We start from the raw sequence: 21,707 nt of genomic DNA, 5'->3' as shown, positions 1-21,707 counted from the left end.
GGATGGCCCCAGATGACAAAACTCTGGCAACAGATACCGCCTTCCTTAGGGAAGCCTACGTCATAGACGAACCCTCGCCCCGTTCGGAGAGAGAGCTCCTCAATTACCCAGCTTCAGTTGGATCAAGACTGGAAGGAACGGTTAAGGTTTTTGGTATTTCTAGGTATAGCCTTGCCTTGTGAAGTTCTCCTCTTTAAGTAATTCTTTTGTTTCCGTGAGCCTCGCCTTGACTACTAGCGGGCAGGATTTCAAGTGACCTCCCCAGTGTGAAATATCCATGTTTTCTGGAAATCTGATCAATTTTGTGCTCTCCAAGGATTGGCCTGATCAGGGCTTGAGCTCCCCGTTGAGAAAAATGCTGAGTTCAAAGTATTATTTCCTTCACTTCTAATTACAAATAAGTTTCACCTTTTATTGTGTTCCATGATACAATTTTACATAGTACCATTGTTATTTTGAGCAATAGTGAAGCAAATTGGATGGACGTTTGCGAGCTCTGCTTCTCCGTATATAGATTTACCTAAAAAAGTACAAACCAAGTACAGTGGTGCAATTTTCCAGGCACTTTCAAGTTGCTTAAATATGTACAAATACGTAAGCACCCTGTTTGAAAGCATGAGAATTTTGGCGTCAGGAAGAAACACTCCGTGTGTATCACATCTTTACATGTTAACATTTGCACAGCTCCGATGATTCCTGAGAAAGGTCAGTCTCGTCACTTTACATGTGCACGTCCTCATATTTCAGCAGTGTATCTTGGAAAGCCGTAGCCTCTGTCACTCGATGTACCGCTAATAGCACAAAATACATGTAACGTGTCCCTCATCCAAGGGGAATGTATGGTGTCTTCTTGTAATATCTAAAACAAAGGAAATCTACATGTTTATCATGAAGCACAATAGCCGCGGTCAAGAAAGGATGTGTATATGAAATTACAGGCATATTTCAATTTGTCACGGACACTTAGGTATTTAAAATGACATAAAACAGAAAGAGCAAAGAATAACATTACCGACTTAAGTCTTCAAAGCTGTATTACAAAGGCCGCATAGCAAAAAAAGCAGAAAAGATCTGGTTACTCATTAAGAAAAACGAAAGACTGGAAAATGCAAAATTCAAGAAAACGTGAGAGGCAACGCAATCTTTAAAACGTTTTTTAACAAAGACTTGTAACAAGAGCTCTAAACAGCGGTTCTCAGAATTGCCTGTAGGGCGTTTCTAACACACAGACACCCATGCTCCCTTCCGAGAGGCTTGGAAAATAATATTCACTAAAGTCACAAGTGATTATTTGTTTTTGAAGGCTACACTACAATGGTATAAGCTAATCGATACAGAGGCGTTTTCATGGAAGTGAAGAACTCCAAACGTACAAAATAGAAACTTTATATCCCATAAGTATATAAACATATAGATTCATATTGATGTAGATATTTAAAACACGTTCCATTTTGTGTGATCAAAAGAAACCGAGAGCTTCTGCTTGGATTAGATGTAAGAAAAGAATGCCATACACATCACACCTGACCTCCTTACCATGCGATCCCTTCTTAGATCTCAAGCTTTTGATACTTGGTTCTCAAGTTAGCTTCGAAAATTCAGTATTAAGTCCACAAACTGCTCTCTGGTCACAGTAATGAGACTATTGCTACTGCTACAAGTCATGTCTTGTATAAACTCCACAATAATTTCCTCTTACAAAATTTGTAACTCATGACACCAATCTCAAAGGCAAGTGGAGGTTTGAGGGATGACTAATTGTTTATCCACACCTGTCAGATGCGACAAGCCAATATGGGGCTCATTGGGAGGAAAACAAAACAGACCAGACCTGCTGAGGCCCCAACTCTAACTACTTAAGAAATCTGCAATTATTGGGGCCCCTGAGGGGCTCCGTCGGCTAAGCGTCCGACTCTTGATTTCGGCTCGGGTCATGATCTCATGATTGGTGAGATCAAGCCCCACGTCAGGCTCTGTATTGATAGCTCGGAGGCTGCTTGGGATCCTCTCTCTCCCTCTGCCCTGCTTGTTCTCTCTCTTTCTCTCTCGCTCGAAAATAAATAAACTAAAAAAAAAATCTGCAATTAATAGTTTTTAAACTTTATTTTTGAAAAATGTTTCTTTATTTATTTTCAGAGGGAGAGTCTGGGAGCTCAAGTATGGGCAGAGAAGGGGCAGAGAGAGGGAGAGAAAATCTCAAGCAGGCTCTATACTGTCAGCGTAGAGCCTGACAGGGGGCTCAATCTCACGAACCGTGAGATCACGACCTGAGCCGAAATCAAGAGATGGAGGCTTGCACTAGTTTCTACTCCTGAAATCATTATTGCACGGTATGCTAACTAACTTGGATGTAAATGTAAACAAATAAATAAATATATTAAAAAAAAAAAAAGAGTCGGAGGCTTAACCGACTGAGCCACCCAGGTGCCCCTGCAATGAATAGTTTTAAGATAACATAAATGCCCTTTTAAAAGTCAAAAGCCTGAAGAAGTTTTAAAATAACTGTATACTGTGGTATATATATGATAACAGTTTATACAGAAAAGGGCCAAGGAATATCTAGCCCATATATCTTTTGTCAAGTAATCGTTTATGAAGCACAAAAGAATAATTTATACGTCACAACACAGCTACACTTTATCTTATTTTCTATTATTTTATTTTCCTTTGGGAAATAATGTATCTCAAAGTGTGACTAAAAAAAGGCTCTCTTTTATGAGCCTCTAACAGGAAAGCCTGATTATAAAAACTCACTATAAAGTCAACATTTACTCAAAACAAGGCACACCTAAATATGACACATCAGGACAGGACAGCTTGCATAAGTCTACGCCAATAGAAATGAAGATTTTCCTTGGTTATCTATCAATGTGTAATGTCACGGATCTAAAATACAGGTCTCTACAGCTAAATAAAATAGCCACGGCTTCTGGGAATTAAATGAGATAGATGGGAAACAGGACCACGTATTTGTAAGGTCCATACTTCAGGGGGAAAAGAACTTTATTACAATGACTGCTTTAAATATCTTGATCACCATAGTAGCGGTAAGTTGAATACTTTGTTTTCAATTTGAGTAATGTAGAGTTCAAGGCTAAGTCATGCGGTTGCATGCAAATCGAGTAACTGCAACAGGCTATACACACTGGCTTAAAATAATGTGTGTAGCTGTTGTGTCTTTTGTGGAGCCATTTTTGCTGATATTCTACGGATTATGAAGCAAAGAAACCCATACACTAGACAGCTCTGAGCAAATTACTGAACAAATTACATAGTTGATAAAAATATGGGGGCGCGTGGGTGGCTCAGTCAGTTAAGCGGCCGACTTCGGCTCAGGTCACGATCTCACGGTTCGTGGGTTCGAGCCCCATGTCGGGCTCTGTGCTGACCGCTAGCTCAGAGCCTGGAGCCTGCTTCGGATTCTGTGTCTCCCTCTCTCTTTGACCCTCCCCTGTTCATGCTGTCTCTCTCTCTCAGAAATAAATTTAAAAAAAAAAATTAAAAAAAAGATATGGCTTGGAACAGTGATGGTAAAGAAAGGTACACCCCTACACTACTGAGCTTGAGATACAGACAACAGGGGCGCCTGAGTGTCAGTCAGTTACGCTTCCAACTCTTAATTTAGGCTCAGATCGTGGTCTCACAGTTTGCGGGTTCAAGCCCCACGTTGGCCTCTGTACTGGCAGTGCGGAACCTGCTTGGGATTCTCTCTCCCTTTCTCTCTGCCCCTCCCCTGCCTCTCAAAATAAATAAATAAACTTTAAGATAAAAAAAAAAAAAAAAAAAGAGGGGGCGCCTGGGTGGCTCAGTAGGTGAAGCATCTGACTTCAGCTCAGGTCATGATCTCATGGTTCATGAGTTCAAGCCCTGCATCGGGCTCTGTGCTGACAGCCTGGAGCCTGCTTCAGATTCTGTGTCTCCCTCTCTCTCTCTGCCCCTTCCCTGTTCATGCTCTGTCTCTCTCTCAAAGAAATAAACATTAAAAAAATTTTTTAAAAAAGAGAGAGATACAGAGACACAGACAATAAAGGAAGTGGAACGATTTCCTATCTTCCTAGTCCCGATCACCACCTGGCTTCTTTGGGAAGGAGACAAAAAACAAAAACAAAACCAAAAAAAACCCTCTGAAAATGGAACAAAGGGATGAACAAAACAAAAGGGGTGCTTTGGAGCAGTGCGCACGCGCTCGTAAAGGGGCTAAAGGAAGTAAAGATGGCAAAAAGAAGAAACAGAACACTGATTCCAGACTCCTCAAGCCACGAGGAGTCCCAGACATGGAGACCAGGCAAGAAGGAGACCGGAGCGGCCAGTCCCACTGGGGCCGATGGAAGTCTGGGTGACCGGCTTCTTCATATTCCGAAGAGGACAGTGGTTGGAAAACGAGACTCCTGGGGGCGCCTGGGGGGCTCGGTCGGTTAAGCGGCCGACTCTTGATGTCGGTTCAGGTCATGATCTCACGGTCGTGGGATTGAGCCCCGCGTTGGGCTCTGTGCTGAGCGTGGGGCCTGCTTGGGATTCTCTCTCCCTCTGCCCCTCCCCCGCTTTCTCTCAAAAAAAAAAAAAAAAAAAAGAGGGAGAAGAAGAAAGAAAATTGAGACTCCTGGTCATTCAATGCGACCTCATACTAACTAACTAAATTTCCCATAGCCTTCCCTAAAGAGAAGCATACAAAATAAATTTGGAGAGGCAGAGAAAGTCAACTAGCCTGTTTTCCTGGAAATCTCTCTCCTCTTCTTTTCCTCATCATTTCCATGCAGTTCTTTGGACACTAACTGCTGCTGGCTTATTTGTAAGTACAACCTTGGTGTGACAGGCTCATATGGGGGAATGCCTTCATCAGGCAATCACTGAAATGCAGCTACCAGGGCAGAGAAGGTTCTTTTTTTTTTTAAATTTTTTTTTTTTTTTAGTGTTTTTATTTATTTTTAGGAGAGAGAGAGAGACAGCGTGAGCAGGGGAGGGTCAGAGAGAGAGGGAGGCACAGACTGAAACAGGCTCCAGGCTCTGAGCTGCCAGTCAGCACAGAGCCCGACGCGGGGCCCGAACCCACGAACCGCGAGATCATGACCTAAGCGAAAGTCGGACACTTAACGGACTAAGCCACCCAGGCGCCCCAGGGCAGAGAAGGTTCTGGAACCAGCTTTACAAATGTGTTCTCGGGACACCTGGGTGGCTCACTCAGTTAAGCATTCGACTTTGGCTCAGGTGATGATCTCAGTTTCGTGGGTTCAGGCCCCGCATCGGGCTCTGCACTGGCAATGCGGAGCCTGCTCGGAATTCTCTTTCTCTTTCTTTCTCTCTCCCTCTGTCTGCTCCTCTCCCACTCGTGCTATTTCTGTCTCTCTCAAATGAAATAAACTTAAAAAAAGAATGTGTTCTCTAAAGGGTTGTAGTTACCCTTGTTTCTTTTAAGACGTCTTAATTTCTTAGGGCGCCGGGGTTGGCTCAGGTGGTTAAGTGTCCGACCTTGGCCAGGTCATGATCTCACAGTTCGTGGGTTCGAGCCCCACATCGGGCTCTGTGCTGACAGCTCGGTGCCTGGAGGCTGCTTCGGATCCTGTGTCTCCCTCTCTCTCTGCCCCTGCCCCACTCACACTCTGTCTCTCTCAAAAAAGGAATAAACATTAAAAACAAATTAAAAAATGAAGTCTTAGTTTTTTAAAAATTCATAGTTTGAAGCGTTTCTGAAGCAAATCTTTTACTGGGTGTTTTCATTAGTAAGGATATGAAGGTGACTTTAATAATAAGCTGACTAGGCTCAGTCACTGAGGGTCTAGACCATAATGCTAGGACTTTTACAAACACGTTGAAGACGTTAAGATACTTGAAGTGACAATCCATGTATAGAGTGGTCAGGACTCTGGCATAAAAATGAAGTCTAGGGGCACCTGGGTGGCTCCATCGGTTGAGCGTCCAACTTCAGCTCAGGACACGATCTCAAGGTTCATGAGTTCAAGCCCTACATCGGGCTTGTTGCTGTCAGTGCAGAGCCCGCTTCGGATCCTCTGTCCCCCTCTCTCTGCCCCTCCCCTGCTCGCGCTCTCTCAAAAACACAGAAACATTTAAAAAAAAAAAAAAATGGAGCTTACCAGAATAACCCGGGCATACTCTGGTTTTAGGATAAATAGGTGTGTAAAAGTCGGAACTACTTAGTTACGACATAATGTGGCTGTAAGTGGTAAACACGACTCCACTTCCCTATTTTTTGGGTTGTGGTTTTAATAAGGTAGCTGCGATCATCAGGAACACTCAGTCATAGATGAAAATGCTAAGAAGTTTTATGACAACAGAGTTTTTGGTAGGCCATCCGAGCACCGAGACAATTCTCAGGTTTCGGAGGTCCTTCAGTGCCTCACCTAAACGATAGTATCTGTAGTTTCTTATAGCCGAGACAGGGATTATGGGATTATTCTTTTAGGCATTCGGCTCCTGGGCCCATCATCTCATTGCTTTAGGACTTCTTGAAAGACTCTTAGCCATGCTTACAGTAGATCAGGTCAGATTGGCTCAGCTAATTACTTCTAATAGCACTGCGGCCTGAAGAACAAAATGGCTGATTACCAATAACTGCCATAACCTTTGCTTCAGATAATTACTTCCAATTCGATCCACATTATATCATTGAAACGATTAAAGACGGTGGGAGCAAATGTGAAAATACTGATGGGATCATTTCAAGGGAACACATTTCGAGCTAACAGATTTTGCAGGGTAACGCTTCTGGGGCCCCCAGATCATGTTTTCATTTTCAACCACACGAATACTTGCCTGCTCGTGGATAATGTCAGACAATTCTTTCACCATGTCTCTGAAATTTGACTTTAGCCCTTCATGGTACTCGATTTGATCCTCTTTAATTAGCCGCTCATTTAGTTCCAGTGCAATACTGCAGGCCTGTATGAATTTCCTGTGGGCAAAGAACAAAGACAATGAGGGGTTTTATCATTTATTCCCAGAGTGTCTCACCAACCATCAAATTGATATTCACTTTAACCACGCTTGCCTAGGAGGAAGATTAGAATCTGTATTTGCTCACTGCGTCTTTGCTAATGCCATTTCCTAAGTCCGAAATACCTTTTCCTTTCTCCCCCAGCTTTCCCTTCTGGTTTCTGACCTTCTTTAAAACCTGGCTCCAAGCAGAGGCCTTCTAGAAAGCCTGTTTGCTCAGTCACTTGATATTGTATCAGCTAAAGTTGTGCTAACGTTGATTTGCATGTGTCAATAATGAGTCGTGCCTTCGAAAGTAATTTATTTGGGGTTACTATGTACCCAGTACAGTGCTGGGTGCTACAGGTAAGAATTATCCGCCCTGGGGCTGGGAGCAGGGACAAAGATGGGGGAGCGGGGGTGAAATCAGTGAAGGGGATTGAGAGGTACAAACTCCTATTATAAAATGAATAAGCCACAGAGACAAAAAGTACAGCACAGGGGCGCTCGGCTGGCTCAGTCAGTTAAGTGTCCGACTTTGGCTCAGGTCATGATCTCACCGCTCATGGGTTCAAGCCCCACATTGGGTTCTGTGCTGACAGCTCGGAGCCTGCTTCAGATTCTGTGCCTCTCTCTCCCTCTGCCCCTCCCGCACTTGCACTCTATCATCTCTCTCTCAAAAATGAATAAATGTTAAAAATTTTTTTAAGAAACCCAGAAAAGTACAGCACAGGCAATATAGTCAATAATATCGTATTAACGGTGTGTGGTGACAGGTGGGGTGACCACACTCCCCGCGGGGAGCACTGAGTAATACACAGGATTGTCAAATCGGTGCGTCATACGCCTGAAACTAATAACACTGTATGTCAACTACAATACTTTACAAAAGTGGGGAGAGCTGATGACTTATCGTAAAAGTCTTTTCTCTGTCATTTCGTGTGCGTATGTATTTCAATGTCCACAATTAGAGTGTAGGTCTTAGGGACAAACTACCTCATTGCCCATTTGCTTTGTATCCCTGTCATAGCAACTAGGAGGATCTTTCTGGCCGTGCCAGGCATTTATAAATATTGGTGAATGAATGATTACCGGTTACTCTGCAACCTGGAAGAGCAGAGAGCACATAGACAGGAAAAGCAAATGAAAGAAGTCGGCAGCAAACGAGTGGATAAGTTATCTTCCTCCTTGGTGTGTTTTACTCAACCTCTCTCCTCATTCTGAATGTAAACTCTATTTATGTAGTAAACAGATCTGTAATGCAAGACCATTCAGACACGCCTTAGTTTACAGGGATGTTCAACTCCAGCCAAGGTACTGAGTGCCCTGGACCAGCAGAATCCCAGCTGGAACTAAGAACACAAGATAGGAGGGGCGCCTGGGTGGCTCAGTCGGTTCAGCACCCAATTTCAGCCTCGGTCATGATCTCGCCAGTTCCCAGATTCGAGCCTCCTGTGGGGCTCTGTGCTGAGGGCTCAGAGCCTGTTTCTGATTCTGTGTCTCCCTCTCGCTCTCTGCCCCTCCCCCACTCATGCTCGCTCTCTCTCTCTCTCTCTCTCTCTCTCTCTCAAGAAATGAATAAACATGAAAAAAAAAGTACTGTTAGAAGGTCGCTTGGCTATTGTCAAAGAGAACAGAGAATGTCTTTTTTTTTTGGAGGAGTATCATTTGGTGCACATTTTGGTTTCTATGAAGAAGAAAATGAAGTAAAAGGATTGAGGTCTAAAGGGAAAACGACAAAGCACTTACCTAAACATGTCTTTCAACTCGTTTACTTTCTTTGGTGGATACTTGCTAGCTTGACTATCATTTAAGAAAGCCCTTGCATATGCTAATGGGCCAGCATTTACCTAAATGACAAAGGGAGAAAAATAAGAGAGTTGTTAGAATGTCATCAAAAAGAAATTTCTACATTTCTCGTTTTATTTTTATTATTTTTGTGAGACTTTATTATTTTTTTTTTTAAGGAATCTCTACACCCAAGAGGGGGCTTGAACTCACAACTCCAAGGCCAAGAGTCAAGACGGAGAGTTGCACACTCCACCGACTGAGCCAGCCAGGTGCCCGTGCTTTTCTCTTTAAAAAAACAAAAACCAAAAAACCCCTCAAGGGGCGCCTGGGTGTCTCAGTCAGTAGAGCCTCTGACTCTTGACTACGGCTCAGGTGATGACCTCATGGTTTGTGGGATGGAGCCCCGTGTTGGGCTTTATGCTGACAGCGTGGACCCTGCTTGGGATTCATTCTCTCTCTCTCTCTGCCCCTCCCCTGCTCATGTGCTCTCTCTCAAAACAAATAAATTAAAATTAAAATTAAAAAGCCCCCTCAATACATTAAAAATATGTGCCTAACAACCATATTTACTATTCTTACTATAAGCTTATTTGGGGAAAAAAATGACTAAAGCAAATAATCTGCAAAGATGATATTCCAGTAAGTTACTTAATGACTTCTGCTATGTAAATACAGAGCTCGGCTACAGTCAGAGGGGTTTATGTCAAAGTCTTCTGCCATAAGGTCCATTTTATGGCTGTTGAACAGTTTTTCCGGTTAATCGAAAACAACCCACAGGTGTCTGCACTCTGGAGGAGCAGAACACACATATGGCTAATTATTGCTCTGTGCCTTTAAGAAAGCAGGGCTCTCTAGAAACGTTGAGGATGTATTCAGCCATTGACATACCTGCACTGAGACACAACCCTGCAATTTCAGCTGCAGCTGAATCATGTCCACGTCGGCAGAGGAGCAAAGTTTTTTCAGCTCTGCTGTTTTATCTTTGATTTCATCAGTTGCAACGTCGATCGGCTTTAGATGAATCTGCTGCTCATAGTTTATAGGGATCCTCTTCTTCACATACGGAAAGGAGTTTGAAGCTGGTAAAATGTTCAGATTGACTGGTTATCTTTAAACAAAATCGTCTGTTCAAACGGCCAAATCAAAGGGGAAAAAAATCCATCATGCTTAATTAACCACCTCCCCCTGTGCCCCGCCCCTGCTTTCTCTAGAAAGTACCGTAGGGTATCAGAAAGCACCGTAGTACTTCAGGATTGAGGGGGGAATTCTTTTTAGGAGATACCCCAGAGCAATCATGAATTACATACGGGGAAACGCTGGTATGTAACATCGCCATGTTTGTGTACGCTGGTGACAGAACAGTGGAAAAGTGAAGGATGACAATTCCGGTTTACATTTTCCTGCTGGCCACCTGCTCCTTGTGTGTATCCCAAAGAACCAAGTCAAACAAATGTTATCTCGCCAAGTCCTACTTACTAGTCAAGATCGTACGGCGTTTACACTGTTCTTCTATGCAGCCTTGCTTTTTGCCTGATAATGTGTAAGGAGCTTCAAAAACAAATCTGTTGATATTGTGGTTTCTTTCAAACTCCGTCTTTCTTTCTGTGAGTTCTTTGTCATCAAAGTAGGGCTTCACATACGTGACTTGGATATGAGCATATTTTGGATCGAGCTCTTTGGTATTCACCTATAACGTAAGAAAGTTTAGGGTTTTTTTATTCGGTGGAAGGGAAGAGTGGGTACCGGTAAGCTAATCAACTCCTCTGAGACTAACTGAGGAACACTGTCGTCTGGATCGTGCTCTCAATTAAATACATGCCTGGGGGAGAGCGTGGTCCATGTTTTAAGGATCATTTCCTTCTGATTATAAAAAAGTTACAGTAACTTATATGGGAATTATAGGAATGTAGGAATGTAATAAAAACTATAATCCTTCCACTCAGTGAGGACCTCTACTCACATCTTGATGTATTTCCTTTCAATCTTTTCTCTGTGCACATGTATTTACAGAGCTGAGAGCATAGCAAATGCGGTTTCATTTTCTGCTTCTTTAAAAATACATTAAAATGGTTAACTGTACCTTTGAATTCTCCCTCAATAAAAAATAAGGTTATGGAGAGGGTTCTGAGAAGGGGGGAGAGCACCAGAAATCCATCTTCCTACTTAGACAACATTTACTCTGGCGGAATCTGTCTGAGCTAACAATTTTGGACTCTGGAGTCTATGGAAAGCATGTAACTTGTAGGGGAAGAAGGCCTAGACGGAAAATTGCAGGTACGTTTGGTTTTCGTCGATTTCAGCTCCTGGCGTACTGGCGGCTCCAGTGCCCTACCCCTCAGCCCCATGGCAGGCAGCTGTGCACACGTTCCTGGAACAGACTGCAGGAGCTAGGATGGGCAAGAAGGACTCTGTCTTCCAAATACTGGGCATTTGTGCTCTGATTGCCGTTTCTGATCATCAAGCTACAAAGAGGAGATAGCCATTTTCGTAATCCCCCACCGCTAGCTGCGCAAGTAGGGGAGGGGCAGAGAGAGAGAGAATCCCAAGCAGGCTCTGCACCATCAGCATCTCAGAGCCCGATGCAGGGCTTGAACTCACACACCATGAGATCATGACCTGAGCTGAGATCAAGAGTCGGAGGCTTAACTGAGCCCCCCAGGTGCCCCTGACTTCCAGGGGATTTAAAAGATCTCTCCCTTTCTTTTTCTTTTTCCCTCCTTGGGAGCCAGACATTGAAGAGAAGGATACTCAAAATCAACTGCACAGAGGAGGGAAATGAGAGATTCACTACACATGCCCAAGGGAAGGTGCAGGTTCAGAAAAGACCTGAGAAGACCCTAAATTTACACCTCCGATCCATGGCACAGAGGCAGCCTCCGCCAATGAAAACAAAACCCAGCAGACCCTGGAAAAGGGGGAGAATCTGATTTCCAGAATGATCACAGTATCAGATCCAAATGTCCAGTTTTCAACAATAAAAAAAATCACAAGGCATCTAAAGAAACAGGAAAGTACGGCACATTCGAAGGAGAAAAATAAACCAATGGACACTTGTCCCCCAAAAAGACCTGCTAGCAGACCTTCTAGAAAAAGACTTTAAAATAACTGTCTTGATGATCAAAGAACTAAAGGAAGTTGTGGAGAAAGTCAAGAAAGTGATGTACGAACAGATGTCAATATCAATAAAGAGGTAGAAAACCTCAAAAGAAACCAAATAAATTTTTGGAGCTGAAGAATACGGTAAGTAAAATGAAAATCCACTAAGGGATTCAAAGGTGGATTTGAGCAGACAGAAGTAATAGTCACAGATCTTGACTATTTCCCACTGGGGAACGTCACCCAGTGGACCAACATATACACTGTAGGAGTCCTGGAAAAGGAAAGAGATGGAAAGAGGAAGAGGTAATATTTGAAGAACTAATGGGTGAAAACTTCCTAAATTTGATAAAAGGCATGACTATAACCATCCAAGAAGATTCTGAGTTGGGTGAGTCATAGAGACCCACACTGAACCACAATAAAATCAAACTATCAAAGAATTTTGAAAGAATCAAGAGAGAAGCGACTCCTCACATACAATAAGGAAGTCTCAGTACTGATCAGATTTCCTATCGGAAACTTTGGAGGCCAGAAGGGAGTGGGTGGATATATTCAAAGTGCTAAAGAAAAGTCTATCAACCAAGAATTCTGTATCTGACAAAACTGTCCTTGAAAGTGAGGAAGAAATGAAGATACTCCTAGAAAAAGAAAAGCTGAGGGAGTTTGTTACCACTAGAACTTTCCTACATGAGATGCCACAGGAAGTCTTGCAGCTCGAGATGAAAGGATACCAGACAATAACTTGAAGCGGCGTGCAGAAATAAAGATCTCAGTAAAGGTAAATCCACGGGCAATTGTAATAGCTGATATTATTCTAACGATGGTATGTAACTCCATTTTTTGCTTTCTCCATAATTAAAGAGACAAATACATTAAAAAATTATTAGTCTGAAAGCCAGTATTATTGTAATCTTGGCTTGTAACTCAAAAATTTCATTTTCTACATCATTTAAGAGACTAATGTATTAAAAAATTATTAGCTTATGTTTTTTGGACACACAAGGGATAAAGATGTAATTCTACAACATCAACAACTAAAAGGGGGAGGGATGGAGCTGTTAAAGAAGCAGATTTTTTGGTATATTATTGAAATTAAACAGGTATGAATTCAAATTAGAGTGGTATAACTTTAGGATGTTAAATATTAATACCCATGAAAACCACCAAAAATATAAAAGGATATAGTCAAAAGGAAATGGGAGACAAATTTAACCATTCCACTATTAAAAAATCAATTAAACAAAAAGAAGACAGTAATGCAAAAAAAAAAAAAAAAGAGAGAGAGAGAGAGAGAGAGAGAAAGACAAAAAAGCTATAAGGCACATAAGAAAACAAATAGCAGAAGGAAAGGACTCTTTCTGTACGAGTAATTACTTGAAATGTAAATGGGTTAAAATGTAATCAAAAGAGAGATTTGCAAAATGGATAAGAAATTATGATCCAACTATGTGTGGTCTACAGGAGATTTAGTTTAGGCCCAAAGACACACATGGGCTGAAAGTAAAAAACAGAAAAAGATATTCCATGCATACAGTAACCAAAAGAGAGCAGGGTTGAATATACTAATACTGAACAAAGTAAACTTTAAATTTTAAAAGGTCACAAGAGAAAGAAAAGGACACTGTATAGTGTTAATAGGTTCAATACAGCAAGAAGGTAAAACAATCACAAACATCTACACATCTAATAACAGACCATCAAAATACATAAAGCAAAAATTGACAGAGCTCAAAGGAGAAACAGTTTTACAATAATACTTGGAGACTTTAATACCACTCTCAATACTAGATACAGCAAGCAGACAGAAGGTAAGTAAGGAAGTAGAGGACTTGAACAACACAACCAACTACATCTTGCAGACATATACTGCACACTCAACAATAATATGTATTCTTCTCAAGTGCACATGGGACACTTTCCAGGATAGGCTGTATGTTAGGCCACAAATTAAGTCTCAATAGATTAAAAAAGACAGATATCATAGAAAGTATCTTCTCTGACCACGAAGGGATGAAGTTGGAAATCAATAACAGAAATAGGAAAATTCATAAATTTGTGGAAATTAAACACTTTAAAAAAAACAACGGTTCAAAGAAAAATAATCACAAGGGAAGTTAGAAAATACTCAGGGCGTAATGAAAATGAAATCACAACATACCAAAGCTTATAGGACACAGCAAAATCAGTGCTAAGGAGGAGACTTATAAACACGACATTAAAAAACAGGAAAGATCTTAAATCAACAACATGATTTTACAACTTAAGGAACTAGAAAGAGAGGAACTAAGCCCAAAGCTAGAAGAAGGAAGGAAATAAAGGGTAAACACAGATTAACGAAATAGAAAATAGGAAAATAGAGAAAAGCAATGAAACCAAAGGTTAGTTCTTTGGAAAGATCAATGAAGTTGACAAATCTTTAACTAGATAGATTAAAGGAAAAAAAGAACACTCAAAATTGCTAAAATTGGAACGGAAAATGAAGACATTACAAGCGAATCCACAGAACTAACATGATGGTAAGAGTATGAGCAAGTATATGCCAACAAGTGAAATAACCTGGATGAAATGAGCAAATTCCTAGAAACACACAGCCTACCAAGATGCAGTCGGGCGCCCGACCGACTGAGCCGCCCATGCACCCCTGAACATCCCTGTCTTTCAAACTATGTGCATTTTTGTTTTCTGCCTTCGTCCTCAGGGTCAATTCCCAGAAGCTGCTTCATTAAAAGATTTACCTGGTTTTAAGGATTTTGATAGATATGACACAATTACCCTACAGAAAAGCTTACCGATGTGTATACCCCCGCGAAGTGACTGACATTGTAAGCGGGGGTGCTCGAGACTACATTGATCCTATCTTAGGTCCTCCCGTCCTCCGAAGGGGACCGCAAGAAAGGACAGTTCTCTCCCAGAGACAGAACGTTATGGCAGTGATGGACCATTTCGTGAAGAGTCTACATTCCATGTCCAGAAGCCGCAGGAGGCAAATCTCAGAACTGTCTGTGCTGGACTTTCCGAGATGCCCTCCCCTCCATCAGGCTCCCCTTTAACCTGACACTATGTCCAGGCCCCTCTCTCAATGTTCTCCCAACTCAACTGGCTTGTGACTTGGCTGTCGAGGACTTTGTCAATGTCACTGCAATCGATGATAGGCCTGGTTCTGCGTTTAGTGTAGAAACCAAACATTGAAACAGACTAAAAAGACAACAAAAGCCTCTCAGGAAAGAGTCTCAGTCTCTGTATCCTTCCCCCCCCCCCCCCCCCCCCGCTCCCCCACATACACAGGAGGATGGCCAGGGGACAGAAAGTTCCTTAGCATCTTTTAACTTCTCCAAACCCATTTTTCTTATGGAAAGATCTAAAAGCCCATCTCTGGAAACCTTAATCTTCTTTTCTCTTCCAGCACATTGCTAGATTTCTCTACAGAGAACACACTGGTGGTTGGCAGAGAGGAGAGGAGTGGGGGGGGGGGGCAGAATGGGTGAAGGGGAGCGGGAGATACAGCCTTCCAGCTACAGAAAGAATAATCGGGGACTAAAAGGCACAGCCCGGGGAATACAGTCAATGGCACTGTAATAGCCTTGTATGGTGACGGACGGTAGCTTCGCTGGCGGCGAGCATAGCATAACATACAGAGAAGTTGAATCGCGATGTTGTAGCCCTAAAACTAACGTACCATCGTGTGTCGACTATACTCAGAAAAAAAAAAAAGGCTAGATTTCTAAGAGACACCTCAGGAGATAAGCAAGGCAATTATCTGGGCTAAGACAAAATACAGAAGGGAAATAAAGAAAAAAGAGGTCAAGCCTGATTTTAACCTTATAAAAGTAAAATATGTGTATGATAAAACATTCAGGGCGCCTGGGTGGCTCAGTTGATTAAGCGTCCGACTTCGGCCCAGGTCATGACCTCCCGGTTTGTGGGTTTGAGGACCGTGTCGGACTGTGTGCTGACAGCTCAGAGCCTGGAGCCTGCTTCCGATTCTTTGTCTCCCTCTCTCTCTGTTCCTTCCCAGCTCGCACTCTGTGTCTCTCTCCCTCAAAAATGAATAAATGTTAAAAAGATTAAAAAAAAAACCCCACATTCAAACAGTACACAAAGGTATAGAGGAAAAGTAAAACATTTCTTTCCATGTAAGATTCTAGTGCATCTCCTCAGGGGTAAGCATGGTTAACAATTTTATACGTATCATTCCAGAAATTTCCTAAGCATGTACAAGTTATTGTGCCCATCACCCCCTTCCCTTCTCCCCCTCCCCCATCAGCCCTGAGTTTGTTCTCAACATTCAAGAGTCTCTCATGGTTTGCCTCCCTCCCCCTCCCCTCCATTTCCCTTCTTCTCCCCCAATTTATCTAAATTTAAAAAAAAAGTTTTTAATGTTTATTTTTGAGAGAGAGAGAGAGCATGAGCAGGGGAGGGGCAGAGAGAGAGACAGAGACAACAAAATCCAAAGCAGGCTCCAGGCTCTGAGCTGTCAACACAGAGCCCAACGCAGGGCTTGAACTCATGAGCTGTGAGATCCTGACCTGAGCCGAAGTCAGACGCCCAACCGACTGAGCCATGCAGGCGCCCCCATCTCAATTTTTTAATGCATAGGTTACCACATCCATTATACGGATGATACCATTTCTTGAGCCATACGGACATTTAGATGGCTTCCAGGTTTCTGGTATGTAAACTTTGTAGCAATGACCACCTTTCATCATACAACTTTATGACAGCGTACACCCTACAAGATAAAACCTTAAACGTGAACTTACTGGCTCCAAGGAAACACAGGTTTAAAATACTAGAAAACATCGCCAAACCGCCCTTCGAATGGTCTGCGTCCTTCAAGCAGACTTTGTTTTCTGGCAAGGTCAAAGCGGGTTTATAAGTTTTACGTTCACACATTAAGAAAGAAAAAAAAGGACCTGTAAGCAACTGCTTATTACATCTGTTGGCTACGGAGAAGGACTCAAATTCTGTGCCTCCGAGTAACGTCAGGAGTGCAGCTCCGTGACAGTGGTTTGCCGCTAGCACTCGCGAGCCGGCTTTGCAGGGGAAGAAAGAACTAGACAACTGTGTGGCGTTCGCTAGCCTGGCTTTCCACTAACTTTCCATTTATAGCATCAGTTAAGTGGCATCGAGCCTAAGACTATCTGGCTACAATGAGATAAGATCTTCCGTTTTCTTAACTTAATAAAACACCACAAAATAGGGAAACTGATAAGGAGAGGGGTTTTGCCAAATATTAATAAATTCCAAGCCTACTAGCGTAGCAACTGCTGCATGGCTAAGCCATGGGGTCAAGATCAAACTGTCTCCGAGAGAGATAGGTGAGTCTACAAAGTGAAGACATCATTTTCTTTTCTTTCTTTTTTTTCGTTGAGAGAGAGGACACAGTGAGCGAGTGGAAGAGATAGAGAGACAAGGGGCAGGGAGAGAGAGAAACGGGGCTCCCCTGAAGTGGGACTCGAACTCACGAACCGTGAGATCATGAGCTGAGTCAAAGTCAGATGCTTAAGTGGCTGAGCCACCCAGGTGCCTGACATCATTTTCAGGGTGAACCACGGCCGCGAGCTTTTCATTCTGGCAACGCTACCTACTAGCTGCTAAGTCGCTTGCATCGGAGTCGCTCAGGAAATTCTGCTGTGGCCTGCAGATCCTGGACCGTGTAGGGCCCTTCCTACCTTAGCAACCAGCTCTCATTCTGGGCACATCTACGGCGATGAAGGACGGTCAGGCATTCCTACTGTGCTTTTCTGAAAGTCCGCCTGGAGGAAACTACGTGTCCCTAGGAGAGTCTCTCTTGCTAGAAGCCTTCTCATCGTGGCCTGGCAAAGCCTGCTGGGATGGACGGCCTTTAGGGCAAGGCCCAAGAGATCTCTCCTAAATTTACTTCATTGCAAATGTAACTACCAAACTAAGGATATCTTAGAATAAAACGCCCTAATAGCACTAGTACTATCTCCATTTTATGAAAGAGAAAAAATGAGGCACAGAGAAATTAAGGGACTTCCCTATGGTCAACTAGCCAGCAAATAGTAGTAAGAGGATGGAGATCTGAATCCTTGTCTCTTGGACTCCAAAGCCCCTGTCCTTTCTTTTTTTAATTAAAATAATGTTTATTTTTGAGAGAGAGCAAGAGAGACAGAATGTGAGCAGGGGTGGGGGCAGAGAGAGAGGGAGACACAGAATCCGAGGCAGGCTCCAGGCTTTGGCCTGTCAGCACAGAGCCCGACGCGGGACTCGAACTCGAACCATGAGATCATGACCTGAGCCGAGGTCAGAGGCTTAACCGACTGAGCCACCCAGGTGCCCCTCCTGTCCTCTCTTTCAATATCCGAACAGGCTGTATTTCCAAACTTCTCCACCAGCTTAAAAAGGAAGGAGTCAGGAGCAGTGTACCATGCTTGGAACGAACACATCATGATTTCAAAATGCAGGGTCTAGGTTACCTTGTCCGAATCCTGAATTATTTTAACATTCTCTGTACCAAATTTTTCACCATAAAGTTTAACGAGTCTCAGGGAAATCTCCGAGAGGCCGGTGAGCTTGGGTTCTTTATAGATGTACTCCTTCCCATCTTCTTCTTCAAAAAAAGACTAGGGGAAAATGAAACACACAATCACTTCTGAATAGCCCGAGCCGGCACGGCATTTGAAGACAATGTAGGAAATAACTGGCGCTAATATACTTGAAATAAGTTTTAAGTGGCACTGAGAGCCATGTGGCACGCATGGACCCTCTCACCTTCAAAAAAATTCGAATTTTCCAATTCGCAGTCATATGCACGTATACGTGGCCAGAAGTTTTCCACGCTAGTTTTTTTCTCATTCCCTGTCGTCCTTACCTGTTCTGGATTTGAAAGCTCTCAGTACCAGATATTAAATATACGCCTTGAGACGTTGAACAGAAAACGAAACTGAGGGAAAAATTCAAATCTCCTATGTTGTACTCTGACCTAGTGGATTTAGATATGGAAACCGAAGTGAACTTTACACTTAGACGGGCTTCGGGCTGTTGTGCCTGGCACTCTATCTACAGAAGGCAAGGAACCAATGCCTGCTGCCACTGTAATCTAATAATTCAAAGGTGAATGTTTAAAAAGGAAAGCAACTTTACGAACGAAAGTATACTTACTTGGCCATAAAAGGCAACTCTGAAGAAAGTCCCTAAAAGTCTCTTTTTGGTGTGCATGACCTCCAGGATTTTTGTGTAAGCTCCATGAAGAGTCCTATAGACTTGAGTAAGTTTCTGAAAAGTGAGAATATACAAATCAGTGTTGTCTCTTGGTTAATTACTAAGTGGCTAAGATAAATACACGGTGGGGGGGGGGGAGGTTGGGGGGCGGAGCAACGCTATTTCCTTTTCAAAGTGTTTTATGGGATCAGCCACACTCCCCGGCCCCTCCATCACAATCAGATGAAATTCCTCAATAACGTCAAGTCTGAGGGTAGAACTTAAAATGGTCAATATCCACACAGACGTGTATCTGTGTGTTTCTAAATATCATGCTTCATTTCATTCACACCTCAATGGTAATACATACTTTAAACATACTGTATTATTGGCTACTATTTTCTTTAGGTCTGAATTAATTGAACTGAAAGAGAAGCCAAATGCTTTGCTTGAGCCTTTCAGGCAGAGACGAGAATTAAAAAGTCGTGCAAAACTTCTGGAGATAAAAATAAATGCAGATAAGGTCAAGCCCAGAGAAAGAGCAGAAGCTGAGGGCAATTTCCCTCTCCCCTTTTTGGATGAAGCAGGGTGGAGTGATTAGGAAAGGCTTGATCCGGATGCTAGAGAGATCAGGATCCTTTCATTCTGAGGCACAGACAGAAGCCCCAGAAATACGGCAGATCACTAAGAGACAAAACAAACAAAATGTGTACATACAAAAATAAGAGCATATGCCTCAGTGAGGACTGCTGTGTACAAGTTTCCAGAAGTTTTCAGAGAACAGATTCATCAGGACACCCAGAGAAAGGGTGCACATCGTGCCAAGGACATTATTAAGAATGTGAAAGACAGCCTAGAGAATGGGAGAAAATATTTGCCAGTCCCAGATCTGATACAGGTTTAGTATCAGAAAATATAGTTTAGTATCAGAAAATAGAAAGAGCTCTCACAATTCAACAACAAAAAGGCAACCCAATTTAAAAATGGGCAAAGGTTTTGAACAGACAGGTCTCCAAAGAAGATATACAAATGGCTAACAAGCACATAAAAAGATGTTCAAAGTCACTGGTCGTAAGGAAATACAAATCGAATACCATAATGTGGTAACACTTCACATCCGCTACGATGGCTTTAATGAAAAACCCAAAGCAATAGGTGTTGGTCAGAATGTGGAATGTATACATTGCTGGGGGGAAGGGAAAAGGGAAAACTGGTCGGTGGTTACTCAAAAAGTGAAACATAGAATTATCCCATGAGCCAGCAATTCCACTCCTAGGTAAATACCCAAGATAAATGAAAACATAGTTGCCGTACAGAAACTTCTACGGGAATGTTTACAACAGCAACTCTCCGGAACAGCCAAAAGGTGAAAACGACGTCAACGGATACATGGATAAACAAACTGTGGCGTGTCCCTGCGATGGAAAATCATTCAGCCATAAAAAGAAATGACGTTCTGATACATGCTACAGCTTGGATGAACCTCTAAATATTATGCTAAGTGAATGAAGCCAGACACAAAGGTCACATCTCTATTAATCCTTTTTTTTATGACACATCCAGAACACGGAAACCTATAGGGACGGAAAGCAGATCAGTGGTTGGCAGGGGTGGGGTGGGGAGTAACCACTTAGTGGGTAGGACGTATTCTCCTGGGGTGATGAAAATGTTTTGAAACTAGAGAGAGGTGGCCGGTTTGGAATATCATGAACGCACTGAATGATACAGAATCGTGCACTCTAAAAATGGTTAATTGCGTATTATGTGAATTTCACCTCGATAAAAACGGGAAGCACAGAGAGGTTGTGCTCAATTTGAGGGAAACCTTCCTTACCTTTATGGCTGCTGTCTCTGGCACTTTTTTGGCTGATCCCATAAAGATGCAGTGAAAAATGACATATCAGTGTCCGAGAAACAAGGACTACATCTCACGTGGAATGCTAGGGGGTCTGCACAGACCTTTACAAGCCCACGAGGGGACAGGAGGCGTGTGCCTATAGAAAACAGCGTTTCCTTTCATGTGTAAAGATCTATTTTTCTTTCTTCCCTATCAGTTGATTACGTCGTACAATGCTCGCTGGGCTTATCTTCAAGCTAATAAGACAGTGGGTATTCTGGAAATTTTACAAAGGTCCTTAGGATGTTATGCTTTGATAAAAGGGGCAACTCATGTCTTCTTCCCAGGTTCTAGGCCTTTCTCTCTTGGCTGTACTTTTGGGGTATGTGAGGCATGCCTGAACAACAATCTTAGTGGAGTTCAAGCGATTCAATGAATAACAATGCAGATGATATTCAGTGGATGGGTTTTCTCTCCGGGGAACTTCTTCAACAATGAAAGGGTACTTGCTATACTTAAGGGTAAATTGCTTTGCTTTAAAAAAAAAGGGGGGGGGGGTGGGCTCGAGGGCCGCCTGGGTGGCTCAGTCAGTTGAGCATCAGACTCCTGATTTCAGCTCAGGTCATGGTCTCATGGCGATTGGCTCTGTGCTGGGTGTGGAGCCTGCTTGGGATTCTCTATCTCACTCGGTCACTTTGCCCCTCCCCTATTTGTGTGCGCATGCGCGCACGCTCTCTTTCAAAATAAATAAGCATTTTTTAAAGAAAGGGCTTGAATCCTAAACCACCCCTTCCTAATAGAGTTGGGGTAGAAATCACGATACGGACTCAGAGACTGGAATATAAAACATTCCTATTCAGTGCCAGTGGCAACAGGTGTTCAATATACT

The 21,707-nt window shown here is 42.8% G+C and overlaps 1 protein-coding gene across 2 annotated transcripts in view; it reads right to left on the bottom strand.

The window, feature by feature from the left end:
- Window positions 1-391: 391 nt before the first annotated feature.
- Window positions 392-21,707, bottom strand: part of DOCK11 (dedicator of cytokinesis 11) — a 204,024-nt gene continuing 182,708 nt past the window's right edge. For both annotated transcript variants that reach the window (XM_039244393.1, XM_039244395.1), the window contains 7 exons: window positions 18,943-19,056; window positions 18,258-18,404; window positions 10,195-10,405; window positions 9,607-9,797; window positions 8,677-8,777; window positions 6,769-6,907; window positions 392-859 (listed from right to left, as the gene is read on the bottom strand). In XM_039244393.1, coding sequence (XP_039100324.1) covers window positions 737-859; window positions 6,769-6,907; window positions 8,677-8,777; window positions 9,607-9,797; window positions 10,195-10,405; window positions 18,258-18,404; window positions 18,943-19,056 — 1,026 coding nt within the window. In that variant the 3' untranslated portion in view covers window positions 392-736. The remainder of the gene's footprint in view (window positions 860-6,768; window positions 6,908-8,676; window positions 8,778-9,606; window positions 9,798-10,194; window positions 10,406-18,257; window positions 18,405-18,942; window positions 19,057-21,707) is intronic.

Source organism: Hyaena hyaena, unplaced genomic scaffold (genome assembly GCF_003009895.1).
Source record: "Hyaena hyaena isolate Hyena2069 unplaced genomic scaffold, ASM300989v1 scaffold_243, whole genome shotgun sequence".
Lineage (NCBI taxonomy): Eukaryota > Metazoa > Chordata > Mammalia > Carnivora > Hyaenidae > Hyaena > Hyaena hyaena.
The sequence above is the reverse complement of the archived record's forward strand: the minus strand, read 5'-3'. Positions and strand labels throughout refer to the sequence as shown.